Source organism: Zosterops lateralis (genome assembly GCF_965231275.1).
Source record: "Zosterops lateralis genome assembly, chromosome: 16".
Taxonomy (NCBI): Eukaryota; Metazoa; Chordata; class Aves; order Passeriformes; family Zosteropidae; genus Zosterops; species Zosterops lateralis.
In genome coordinates this window covers 1,050,883-1,064,295 of record NC_139776.1, presented here as the reverse complement: position 1 = coordinate 1,064,295, position 13,413 = coordinate 1,050,883, and the positions used below count along the sequence as shown (strand labels likewise).

The 13,413-nt window shown below is 46.1% G+C and overlaps 1 protein-coding gene across 8 annotated transcripts in view; it reads left to right on the top strand.

Moving 5' to 3' along the window:
• The window catches only part of RIPOR3 (RIPOR family member 3), a 43,297-nt gene that overhangs the window by 16,872 nt on the left and 13,012 nt on the right, over positions 1–13,413 (top strand). For all 8 annotated transcript variants that reach the window (XM_083873362.1, XM_083873358.1, XM_083873359.1 and 5 more), the window contains 10 exons: positions 3,277–3,403; positions 5,977–6,123; positions 8,477–8,555; positions 8,924–8,947; positions 9,080–9,133; positions 9,796–9,945; positions 10,657–10,720; positions 11,480–11,523; positions 12,473–12,598; positions 12,911–13,056. In XM_083873362.1, coding sequence (XP_083729488.1) covers positions 3,303–3,403; positions 5,977–6,123; positions 8,477–8,555; positions 8,924–8,947; positions 9,080–9,133; positions 9,796–9,945; positions 10,657–10,720; positions 11,480–11,523; positions 12,473–12,598; positions 12,911–13,056 — 935 coding nt within the window. In that variant the 5' untranslated portion in view covers positions 3,277–3,302. The remainder of the gene's footprint in view (positions 1–3,276; positions 3,404–5,976; positions 6,124–8,476; positions 8,556–8,923; positions 8,948–9,079; positions 9,134–9,795; positions 9,946–10,656; positions 10,721–11,479; positions 11,524–12,472; positions 12,599–12,910; positions 13,057–13,413) is intronic.

The following is a 13,413-nucleotide window of genomic DNA, read 5'->3' as shown; positions in this document are numbered from 1 at the left end:
GACACCAAAATGTGTCCTGGCAAATGCACCACTGAACACAGGGCCAGACAAACCTGCTCATTCCATCTGAAAAAAAAAAAAAAAAAAAGAAAAAAAAAAAAAGAAAAAAAAAGAAAAAAAAGAAAAAAAAACAACCAACAACAACAAAAAACAACAACAACAACAACAACAACAACAACAACAACAACAACAACAACAACAACAAAAAAAAAAACCATTTCTGAGCCCTGAAATCTCAAGTGCACAAATCCCAGATTAAAACATCCCAGTCAGTGAGTGAGTCCCTGACAGTTGGGAGCTGTGCCCAAGGCTCACAAACTTTACAATTCCTCATTGAGTCTCCCTGGTTTTTTGCAGCAGTTTGGAGTTCCAGTTGCCCCTGGCAATAAACTCCTTTATTTTGTCCTGTTATTCCTGTGCTCACGTTCCTGCTTTTGGGGAAGAGGAAAAGAGGAGGAAGTTCCTCTGCTCCCCAGGGCACAATCCCTGTTTTTATGAGATTTGGACACTGCAGAGGTTCCAGGTTGTGAGGCAGATTTGAGCTGAGCTTTGCTGGGGGTCCTTATCTGATTTATTTCTACCCTAAAGGGAGGGCAGAATTTGAGATGTGTCCAGACCCTTTTCCTCAGGGGCACTTTCACACAGCTATCAAACCCTCTGTATAAACAACTGCATTTAGAAGCCTTTCTTACAAATAAAATATTCTATTGACATCCAACTTAAGGTTTTCTGCTCAGGAGTGTGAAATGAGCCATGGATTTCTAGGTCACAACAACAAAAAAAATCCATATGCTGGTGTGTATCAAGAGGCATTGAATTTGTTGGTGTTATTTTGAAGCAATAACCCCTCGAATGGGGCTTTATTTAAATTCCATCCATTCTCAGGGAGCTGGGGAGATGTGCTGGGAGCTGCATTGGGGAGGAGCAGTGAATTAGGGCAGGGTCAGTGGCCTTGGGGACTGAGCTTTGGGCAGTTACAGATATAAATGACCCCAGAGGGATGAGATGTTTTTGGCCAGGCCCATGTGAGGCCAAGGCTTCTACTGGATTGCAGCAGAGCATCTCCTGGAAATCCAGAATTGTACTGGGTTTATAAACACTCGTGGTCAGGCCCAGGCAGCTTGGGCAATTTAGGACGTTTTTGGGGTCTGTACGTTTCCCATTAGTCCTTCACATCCAGAGTTCAACCCCACAGATTTTACTTCGGGAGTCTTCTCCTAATTCCCCACTTTCTGTTCCCTGCCAAGGGTCTCCCTGTTTGTTCCACATCTTTGTGCTCCAAAGGCTTCCAGTGTCGTGTTGGGCTTTAGAGCAGCTGCTCCTGCACTTTCCTCCTTCCTTATCCCCATGAACTGAGTTTCCCAGGTTAAAGAGCTGAGAAATAGATCCTGGGAATCTGGCTCAGCCTTGATGAGGGATGTGGTCAATAACCACAAGGCTATTCCTTTTATTTCTTCCTTTAACAGCTTGTTATGCAATTCCATTTTTCAGTAAGTTGCATGTTCTCTTCAGGCTAATGATCCTTTTGATGGGGTGACAGTTCACAGACTTACAAACAACTCAAAACTAGAGGGCAGAATGGAAAATATTTTGAAACTTCAGCTGTGACATGATGCAAGCCCGAGCTCTGATTGGGGGTGTTGAGGGGGATCTTTCCAAAGCAGGAATATATTACAATACAAAATAAAATACAATACATTACAATACAAAATACAATACAAATGCTGGATGGTTTCATTAAGAAGTGGGGAAGAGGCACCTGAATTTTCCATGTACCAGATTTCTGTGGATGCTGCTGAGGCTGTGGAGTCCTGTGGATTTTGCTCCTCTGAGCAGTGAAATACCTGCCCATGGGGACCTTTGGAGACCTTGCAGAGCAGGTGTGTCCTGGCTGGGGTTTATCACTGTCACATCTTGTCCTGCAAGGCCCTTCCTGCTTTTCCCAGGGCTATTCCTGAGCCTGGCACAGGCAGGGAGGTGGGAGTTTAAACCTCAGCCCAGGGAATGACTGAGAGGTTTCTGAGCAGGCAGGACCAGGATCTCTCTCTGCTCCTGGAGATCCAGGACAGATTCTGCTCCTGCATCTGATTCTTGCAGAGTTTTGCTTTGGTGGGTGATGGTACCCAAAGGTGCTGACTGCCAGTAATTCCCTGTGCTTGCAGACCAGCCCAGAATGAGCAAAACCCTCTCAAATCCCCTTTCTCTGGGGAAGTGTTGGGGCACTCAGTGCTGTGCAGGCAGCCCTGACAGGCAGGGAGGGGTTTGCTCTCCCAGCGAGTGGCAGAGCCAGGAAAGAGCCTCACACTGACATTTCTGGGCTGGATGTGACTGATGGTGGCCCTGCTGGAGGGATCATGTCAGGAATGAGTGCAGAGCTCCTCCCCAGTCTCCACTCTGATGGATTCAGGGTGTTCTCCAGAGCACATTCTGCTGTGTGGGACAAACTTCTGCATCCAGAGCTCCTTCTCAGAGTTTGTCCTTCTCCCTCCAAACACATTTTGTTAGACCCAGATTTCCTCACTTGTGGTGTTTACATTACACCAGCTTGAGGGGGAAAGGAAGGGAATTTTTCTGTATATGAACTGTCTGGGTGATTTTCTACAGCTGCTTTGAAGGATGTGTCTGTTACTTATATTGGGACTTGGATCCTACAGACATATGGCAGAGAACACAACTCTCCAAAAAAGCAAAAAAAAAAGACTTTGAGTGATGGAAAACAAGAGAGCAATCCAAGAGAAACCCTGCCAGGAGAGGAGCATGAACCTGAAATTTACTGCTGAAACCAGAACTTCTGCCTTGGGCTTCAGGCAATTCCAGCAGGGCTGCAGTGTGGCTCTGCACAGATGCAAAAGAGCTGCTCCTTGGACCCAGCTGAGTCTGGAGCCTGAGCCTTGTTCTGGCACCCACAGAGGTTTGGAAATGCTGCACTCCTGCAGCACTGGGACAATTACAGGCTCTTTAAAAAGCCAGAAATCCAGAGAGCCTCTGAATGGAGGCTGTTCTGGCTTTTTGCACAGTGAGTTTGTAAAATCAATCAGAAATTGAAGAGGGCATGAGAGATTTCGTTTTAGGCTGTCCAGCCCCTTATTAATTGTCCCGTGGATGACAACACAGGAAACGTGAATTGCAGACAAACACTTCTTTTTTTTTTTTTTTTTCCCAATCCATTCTGCTCTGTGTTGTTTTGACTTTCCACTTCCCTGCAGCTCAGCACTTGCAGCAGCACCAGGGCTGCCCAGGAGGTCTGGCCTGATGTGGTTTTGTGTCTTTGTGCAGGATCCAGCAGACTCTGAGTGGGAACCATGTCAGTGAAACTCACCTTTGTGTCCCCTGGGGATGGGGGTGGCATCAGCAGGAGCTGCTCCTTCACTGGCTTCAGCACTGTGCAGAGCAGGAAACTGGCGTAAGTGACACTGAAATTGGGGGGTTTTATCTTCTTTTCTTTCTCATCAATGCTCAGGAGACACAGTTTTGTGTTTGGACTCAGATGTTTATTAATTCTTATCTACAGCACAGTCTCACGACCTGTGAGCTCCAGCTAACAAGGTGGAAAACTGATGTCTCTAACTCTTTCCATCATCTTTTAAGCACAAATTGTCCAATTAAGAAATGACACCGAAATTACTTTTATTGTGAACCCAATAACCAAACAACCATGGCCTGCAATGGAAATCTTTCTACCCAATTACAAAAAACCACCCAGAGCCATGAAGAAGAGGGTGGAAGAAGAAGAACTTAGTGCCTTAAATCCTCACAGCAAGTGCTAAACTGGAGAAAAACTCTGTCAGATTTTACAGACAGGCTTGAGCTGCAACCCAGAGTGGGAGTCCCAGCAGGGAAAGGAAGGACCAGGAACAGTGTGAGCAGCTGTTTCTCCAACAGGCACAGCCCAGCAGGGTCCCAGAGCTCCAGACAGAATAATTCAGAGTAATATCCCTCAGGGTTATCCTCCTCTAGCTGCAGAGCTTTCCTGACCAAGTGCCTCTCCTTATGCTCTTCTGTGATGTTGTTTTTCATTGTCTGAGTGTTTGGACAGACAGATTTGCTCAGGCATCACTGCAGTGAGGAGGATTTCTGCCCTGGACCCTCAGTCACAGCCCAGTGAACTCCAGAGCCTGCCCTGGCATGGATAAGGATTTATTTAATCATCCTTTCCTGATTTCTCTGTCCCTCAGGCACTGCTGGAAAGCTCAGCAGGGGCCCTGAGCAAGGTCTGCCCAAGGATGACACACAAATCAGGCCCACATGGACATTCCCCAGCAGATGTTAAATGGACTTTTGCTTTTCTTTAGCAGCTCCCCTCAGTCAGACAGGATTTTTGTGTTTCCCCACCGTGGTCTCCACAGGAAGGAAATGTTATTGCTGTTATCTGCAGAGTGGGGAATCTGATCCTTGAATTATCAGGTTCACGAGGGAAAGCAGCATGAGAACATTCAGCTTTTAGCTACTGGCCCTGCAGGCTGTGGCAGCTACTTCACTCCTGTATGAAATGTATGAAAAAGGGATTTATAATATCAAATGTGCTCAGCTGGGCTGCAGCAGCCAGTGGGGAATCCCAGCCCCAATGTCTGCAGCACTGGGATGCTCCACAAGGCAAGTCATTCCCAGAATTCAGGATCTGCACTCCAAAAATCTCAAGTTAAATGCCAAAATGAAAAAAAAAAAAAAAAAAAAAAAAAAAAAAAAAAAAAAAAAAAAAAAAAAAAAAGGAGTAATTTGGGCTTTTCATTTCAAAACAGAATTATCTTGTCCCTTCTGTTTGGTATCTTGCTAATTACAGTACTCCAGAGCTTGGATTTAGATGTTATTTCTTCTTAGAATGAAAGAATTTTAAGCAATGAGCATTCTAGGAGACTCCATTGCTCTTATTGGCCAGACTGTCCCTTCCAGTGTTATTCCTGTTTAAACTCTCTCACTTTGCATGGAACACTCAAAGATACATTATCATAATAAAGAAAAACAGTATTAATGTAAAGTCCTAATTTACCATTTATGTCCCTTGTTATAGGTAACCTCCGCTCCAAATGCTTTGGTTAATTAATTCTTTCCCTTAAAGCATCATAAAAACCCCCAAGATAATCAGTGGGGTGAAGAAATCCAGTAGATAATCAGTGAAGAAATTCAGGTTTACCAGATTATTTTGCAGGACAGGTGTTAAAAACTGGAGTTAAGTGGCAATTTAGGAGGAGGATAATTAAAGCAGGGCTCCTCTAACAGGACTGGGGACAACTCTCAGCTGTGCTGGGCTGGGCTTTAATCAAACAGCAAATAATCCTCAGTTACAAACCTGGAACTGGAACCAGCCAGGGGGTGACTCCTGAGCCTGATGGAGTTCAGCATCTCCCCAGCTGAGCAGAATTTAGGATGGAAATTGTAGGAAAGGTAGAAAAGCTTTTCAGAGAGCAACTGCCTGGTTTGGCTTCCTTTGAGAGATGGGAAACTGCTGCAGGTAATGTTGTTTTAGAGGCTTTACCTGCAGGGATTATTAATATAAAAATAGCCAAGACTTAAGGAAGGATCTATAGGGAGATAAGCCAGACAGGAATTATTTGCACAGAGCTCATTTTCTGCTTTAAAGGTGTCTCCAGCTCATGGTTCAGGGTGTTCTGACTCTTTGGGTTGGCACAAAACGTTCTGTGTGGAGGAATTCTGGTAGAAACAACATTTAATTTTGATATTGCGCTCCCTTTTAAAAGTAATTTAAAGCTGAGGTGTTTGATGCTGAAAAAAACCCTGATAATTCTCTTTTGTGTGCAGCCTGGACCTGGCAGTTGGTTTTTTGAAAGTGAGCAGTGCTCAGTTTAAATGGATGATGAGTGCAGGCAGAGAAATTGCAATTCCCAAAGCCCAAAACTTTGGTGATTTCCAGGGAATGTTTATGGGATGGGATGCAAATGCACCCTGATTTCTGTGCCTCAGGCAGCTCTTGTCCCCCAAGGCTCTGCACCTTCCTGAGATTCTTTTCTCCCCCCACAGCAAATCCCTGAGCAGGGGCTCAGTGAGGTCCAGGATGTCCCTGAAGCCCCCCAAGGCCTACAACTCCCTGCAGAAGGGGGCACTCATCTGGGACCCAAAGCCACTGCAGGTGAAGAAAATTTTTGAAGCTTTGAAGAAAGGACTTAAGTAAGGACTTTTTTCAATATTGTCACTCGCCTTTACCCTGGTTGTGCTGCTGCAGACTGTGTCCCCCTGTGTGTGTGTCCCTGTGTGTGTCCCTGTGTGTGTGTGTCCCTGTGTGTGTCACTCTGTCCCCATCTGGCACCTCTGGGGTGACTTCCCCCCATCTGGCACCTTGGAAAATCACTTTATTTCACCCTCACTCTGCTTGCAAACACAGGGCTCTGCTGGTTTTGTTTGTTCCTGCCTTGTCACACTGTGCAAAGTGACACTGAGCACTGTCCCCCTCCAGGGTGGCACAGCCAGACCTGGGGAGGGGTTGGCACAACCTTTTCTGGAGAGGGAGATGAGGCTTGGGCTCAAAAAGCTGAACCAAAATCCAGTCTGGAAATGAGGCAGAGGGGGAGGCTGGTTCATCAGGCACTTCTGGGCTCCCTGTGCTAATTACTGAACATTTACAGAGTGGGATATCCTAGGAGACATCAGCGTGGCTCTTTTGGGTGGGTTTTTTTTTGTTTTTGTTTGTTTGTTTGTTTGTTTTTTCCCTTGGTTTTTTTTTTTCTTTTTTTTTTTTTTTTTCATCTCCCTCTTTTAATCGAACTAAACTCCGAAGTTCAAAATTCCTCTTTGATCTCTGGGTGTCTTGTAACAGCAAAGCTCTAATCAGATTCACCTGAAAACTTCACCTTTTTGATTTCCCAGAATGTCCTGAGCCTGTTCTCACAGGGACTTCACTCACACCCTGCAGCTGCTATGGGGAGATAAAAACCCTTTCCCTGGATTTGCAAACCCTGCAGCTCTTTCTGCAGCCCCTGCAGTGTGTCCCTGCTCTCTGTCCTCCACATTTTGCTACTGTGTTCATTTGGGTCATGGTTTGTTTCCTCAAGCCAAGAACATCCAATGCAGTAAAACACTTTATAAAGTCAGATGTGTCACTTTTTTTTTTTTTTTCAGCCAATAAAAGACTATGATGTCTTTACCCTAAAAATATCCACCAATGTCTTACGAGAGGATTTGGATTTAAAAGAAACGAGGAAACCGAATGTTTTTGCAGGGCTGAGAATTTATCTGAGCTTAGGGAGGAGAAGCCATAAAGTGGATCAGAATTTATTCCCAATTTTGCAGTGGGTGCCACACGAGCAGCCTCCTGCCAGGAGTCAGGGGCTGGCTAATGGACTGAGGTAAAAACACAAAACAACTGGATCAAATGGCAACGCAAAGGCCAAATTTTAAGTAAATGCAGACCGAGTCCACTTGGTGCTGGAGTGACTTGAGCTTTTTCAGCACAGAACATATTTTACGTGCCTGTTTCTTTGTAGCTCTAGAAAAAATAACTTTTTATTCTGTTAACCCTCTGGCTGCCATTTCATCAGGCTGATAATTCTGATATGCTCAAAGCTAAAAGTGATGGAGATTTGTGAAAGGTGAGTGAATGTTTTCCTGCCTCCAGCCTTGGCTGTTTGTGCCCTGAGCTGTGTCTGGGCAGGTGTGAAGAGCTGCAGGGCTGGGATGTCCTGGGGGACCAGCTTTTGGAGCAGTGAGGAAATGAAATGCATCAAAGCCAATGTGAGGAAGTGTCTAAAATGAAGTTTTTTTAGACTGCTCGGAGGCTGTGTCCAAGAATGTGGTGTTTGCCAGGTGATTCTGGTTCTGTTTTAAATGTGAGAGGGGAGAAGTGACCTCAGTGTGCTCTGTGCTAAAGGCAGAGCTGGAAGAGCCTCAGCTGGGAAGGTTTTATGCCCTGTGGAATGTCCCAAGGCACAGCCCTGGAGAGCCCAACTGGCACCAGGAGCTTCACACCTTGCAGGGCAGTTCTCATCCTGGAGAAAGGAACAGTTAAATTCAGAAATTGCCTGAACAGGGTTTTCAGCTCTGTTTGCTCAAAGCCTGAGCAGCCCCTGCCCCACCTGGTCCCTGCAGGGCTCTGTGGGTGTTTTGGGGTTTGATGGGCAAATCTCTGGTTTTCAAAGGTGGAGCTCTGTGAGTGTTTTGGGGTTTCATGGCCAAGTCTCTCCCCTCAAAGTTGGAGCTCTGTGAGTGTTTTGGGGTTTGATGGCAAATCTCTGCCCCTCAAAGGTGGAGCTCTGTGAGTGTTTTGGGGTTTGATGGGCAAATCTCTGGTTCTCAAAGGTGGAGCTGTTTGGGGAATTCTTCCTCCTCCCCACTGCCAGCAGAGCCAATGAACCATCCTGTGCCTTCCAGGAAAGGCTCAGCTGGAGAAATCCGAGAGGGAATTTGTGGTTTATGTGTGAGTTAGAACTCAAAATTCTCCTCCGCCATAACATTCTGTTGAGAACACCTCCCCAAAAAATCTCTGCTGGATGCAGCAGGAGGGTCTAACTGGGATTTCTCTCTGCAGTGAATACCTGGAGGCACATCAGGCTGAGCTGGATTTTCTCTCTGATCGACACAAAGACACCAAAAGGAACTCGAGATTGGTAAGGTGCTTTCCGTGTTAAATATTGATATAAAAATCACAAAATCAGGTGTTTTCTCCCACCTGGGACTCCCCAGTTAAAACACTGAGGTGGGACCCAGCAAAGCTGCACAGTCAGAAATTTCCCAAGCAAGGGAATTTTCCAGATGTGAGAATTTAACTCGAAATTCCTCATTTTCAATACCCAGCAGTGCTCTTTGTGTTTCTTTACTGGGCTGAATCTCCCTGGACTAAATCTCTCCCACTCTGCTCAGTGCTCAGTGTTTGTAATGTTAATTTAGTGTGGATTGGGATGTTCCCAGTGAGTCTTGCAGTAAATATGAAAGTCATTAATGGTGTTCTCCTCATCCTCTGCCTTTTCTCTTTCAGGCTTTCTACTATGACCTGGACAAGGTAAGGCTGGTGGGGATGGAGAGCTGCAAGGGGAGGAAAATGGGGTTTTTTCTGCCTGCTGTGTTGCCTAATGACACGTTTAGGAAATAATTTTTTCCCTCCCTTTCTCTCTCTCTCTGCCCCCTTCAAAAGCAAATCCGCTCTGTGGAGAGATACATCAGGAAACTGGAGTTTCACATCAGCAAGGTGAGGGGTCTGCCTTGCGCCTGAGGGGCTCACACTGCTCTGTGAGTGATCTAAACACTTGGAAAACTCTGATTATAATTCATCTGAAGGGCAGAATGCTGGGGGGACTGCCTGAAAGCTTTTCACAGGAGAGGAGGGGATTTTTTTTTTAATTTATTTCTTTCCCTGAATGGTTCTATTCAGGCTGAATGTTGGGCACGACCCAACATGAGTTTTCCTGTGAAGGCAGTTTGCATTTTTCTGCCAGTTTATTCAGCAAATGCAGCTCTGGGAGGGCTGAGGTGTTCTCCCCCCTTTCCCTGAGGGGCCACAGGGGCATTTCTGTGTCTGCTGCCTGCCAGGGCTTTGGGGGCTGAGCCTCTGCCCTGGCACAGCCCTGAGGGATTTCACTCTGCAGTTTGTGTGAGCAAAGTGTTATTTTATTTCTTCTCTTCCTCTCTGCTCAAAGCAGAGCTGGTTGTACCCCTGAAAAAAAAAAATAAAAATAATTGTGGGATATTGAGGAGCCAATTCTGCACTCAGTGAGGTGCAGGAGCTGCATCCTACAGAGAGATTTGGGGTCAGTTCTGGGTTTTTTGGCCAGGAAATGCTGCTGATGTTCCTTTCCCAAACTCCTGGGCTGTGCCAGGGTAACCCCAGTCCCTTCTCTCCCTGTCCCAAAGGTGGAGGAGCTCTATGAGGCTTATTGCATCCAGTGCAGGCTGCGGGACGGGGCCACCAACATGAAACAAGCCTTCTCCCTGTCCCCTGCCACCAAAGCCTCCAGGGACAGCCTGCTGGAGCTCTACAGGAACGTCCAGGAGTGCACAGAGGTGGGAAACCCTCCCCATTCCCAGCCAGGACCTGCCTGAGCCTTCACTGAAATCTCCTGGGAATTGCTGCTGGGGATTTTTTTAATGGTGTGGGTTAAAATACAGTAAAATACAGGTGGATTTTAGGAGAAATCCTGAGTGCTGGGGTCTCTTACAACTTCCACTGGGTAGGAATTGGAGGAATAAGCTGAGCTATTTGTACAAAACCAGAATTAGAAGGTAACTGGCAGTGAGGAGCTCCAGGAGTTCCACTTTTCTGTTTGACAGAATCCATTCAGAATATTTTTATCTGCCTTTGGTGGTGGAAATATTTGTGTGGCCTTTAAAAGCAATGGCAGGTGTGGGGCAGCAGCTCCTTCACTAAAATCTCCTGGGAGTTGCTGCTGTTTTTTTTTTTTAATGGTGTGGGTTAAAATACAGTAAAATACAGGTGGATTTTAGGAGAAATCCTGAGTGCTGGGGGCTCTTACAGCTTCCACTGGGTAGGAATTGGAGGAATAAGCTGAGCCATTTGTACAAAACCAGAAATGGAAGGTAACTGGCAGTGAGAAGCTTGAGGAGTTCCACTTTTCTGTTTGACAGAATCCATTCAGAATATTTTTATCTGCCTTTGCTGGTGGAAGTGTTTGTGTGCCCTATAAAAGACAAAAAAGCAATGGCAGGTGTGGGGCAGGCCCCTGCAGTGCTGGTGACTGTGCCCCTCTCCTGCAGGACATGTGCTTCATAGAGGGGGCCCTGGAGGTGCACCTGGGGGAGTTCCATGTCAAGATGAAAGGTGGGTTCCTCTCTCCTTCCCTTTGAGACTCATTGATTTGGGGATTTACTGATTCATTGATTTGGGGTTTCTGGGCAGCAATGTGATTCATTGAGAGTCCAGTTATTCAATGAGATCTTGAATAGAATTCTGGGTTTTGCTCCAGTGCTGTAAAACAGACCTACTATGGGTTTTTATTTTTTATTTATTTATTTTTATACATATAATATATTATATATATTTAATATTTTTAATATTTTTATTTTTGTAATTTTAAATATTATTGTTATTAATTATTATTATTTAAAATAATAATTACTTTTATTTTAAATTAAATTTATCATTAATTTTATTTATCTTTTTATTATTATATTATTAATTTTTTATTATTTTATTTCTCTTTATATTTTAAAAAATATTTCTAATATTTTAAAATGTTTAATATTTTTAATTTTAATTTTATTATTTTTAGTTGTATATTATATTTTGTAAATTAATTTATTTTCAGTATTATTTGATTTTTAATATGATTTTTATTTTTATTTATTATATTATATTTTAATATGATTTTAATATTTTATATTTTTAAATTTTTAAAGAAAAATTTATATATTTATTCTCAATTAAATATCCTTTTGGGAGTGTGCTGGGCTGGCAGTGCAACTCCTGCCCAGAGCTGAGGACAAGGGGCAGAATTGTCAGTGGGTTTCTCTGCAGCCTGAGGTGTTGGGGGGGGTTGTAAAACTCTACAAACATTGAGACTTTTCCTTCTCTTTCCAGGCCTGGTGGGCTTTGCCCGACTCTGCCCGGGAGACCAGTACGAGGTGCAGTATGGACTGATCTGTGTGTGCAGTATGGACTGATGTGTGCAGTATGGACTGATCTGTGCATTTAGGGTTTCCTTTCCCTGCAGTGGGAGCAGAGCAGTGACAAACCCACCCTGCTGTGGGCAGAGCAGAGCCTGAGCTCCATCCCCGGGCCCTGGGCTGGGCCAGGGGGGACTGAGGGGGATTTGGGGGGCCCTGGGCTGGGCCAGGGGGGACTGGGGGGATTTGGGGGGCTCTGGGAGGGTTTTTTTATTGTCCATCAGACCCAGTGCAGGGTTTGCCTGCAGAGCTGCCCTGGGGTCACAGCAGGGGCTGCTGGTGTCACTGCAGGACATAGAAATGACACTCGTACAGTCAGCTGTCAGAGCAAAAAGAGGGAGGTTTATTTTTCCAACCTGGATTTATATAGATTTTGGACAATGACTATGGACTGGACAATGAAGTTTCCATCTCTCTAACCCCGCTGGTCAAACTAGAAGCCCATCAATTGTCCCTCCTCCAGAGAGGAACGATAAACAAGAAGGACAATTTACAATAACATCACTTTCATTTACATGAAAATCTGTGAGAAACTCCCCTACACAAAACACAAACATCAGAAGGCTGAAAAAGATCAGGGGTGACATCCTTGGCCCCTGGAGCCTGCCCTGGGCATGGTGTGACTGCTGTCAGTGAATCATCCTGCTCCCACCTTCCCAGGGAGCTCCAGGGTGCCCCAGCTGCAGGGCAGGGTGCCCTGGGCTCCTCTCCATGGCACCCTTGGGTGCTGACTGAAGGGTTAAAACCTTTAACCATCCCTGGCTCCAGTTCTCCTGATCCAGGCTCCCAGCTGGGCAAGGGAATGGCTTTGCTTCTGTGGAACTGGGAGTGAAACTTGTGTGGAACTTCAGGGAACAATCTGGGACACGCTGTGACCCCCACATCCCCTTTTCTCTGTGGTCTCCAGGTGTTTGTGAGACTGGGCCGCCAGAAGTGGAGGCTGAAAGGCAAAATTGAGACCGATGACAGCCAAACGTGGGATGAGGAGGAGAAGATCTTCATCCCCAACCTGCACGAGAAGTTTGAGATCAAGGTGTGGTGTATAATGGTTGGGTTGGAGGCAGTGTGTTAACAGGACTTCTGCTACTTCCCTCTCTCAGGGCTACCAAGGGCTTCTCAAAAATCAGGGTGTGTGTCCCCAGCTCCTGGAGCCCTGCCCTGGGTGGCAGCCTGGGGACAGGTGTCCCTGGAGGGGGACAGAGGCTCTCAGGTGTCCCTGGAGGGACAGAGCTCTATCAGACCTGGGTTTGCTGTGACCAGACCTCCCCTGGGCTCTTCCCCTCCCCGTGCAGGAGGTTTGGGATTTCCTGGTGAGGGGGAACTGGGTGTGTTTGTGTCCCTGCAGGTGACAGAGCTGCGAGGCCTGGCCACCATCCTGGTGGGGGTGGTGACCTGTGACAGCATCAACTTCTTCACCACCAAGCCCCAGGCCATCCTGGTGGACATCACTGAGCTGGGCACCATCAAGCTGAGGCTGGAGGTCCTCTGGAAGTAAGTACAGCCTCCAACAGCAGCAGCCAGATCACTCTGGGGGTAATTCAAGGGTGTCCCTGAGCTGCATTTCAACATCGTGGTCCTTTTTCTGTCCCAGAGCAGGTGCAGGGCAGAGAACAGCCCCAAGCAGCTCCTGGGTGGCAGCAGGCAGGGCAAGGGACAGAAAGTTGTTCCTGTGACCTCTCAGCTCCTCCTTTAGTGTCACCACGGCTGTGACACCTCAGCAGTGGCTTGAGGAGCTCCCTGCTCCTCACAGGGAACATTCAATCTGCCTCTGAGTGATATTTGTGTGTCTACAGAGCACAAAAAAATGCCTTAAAGGTGATGAAATGAATGGACACAATAAAAAAAAAA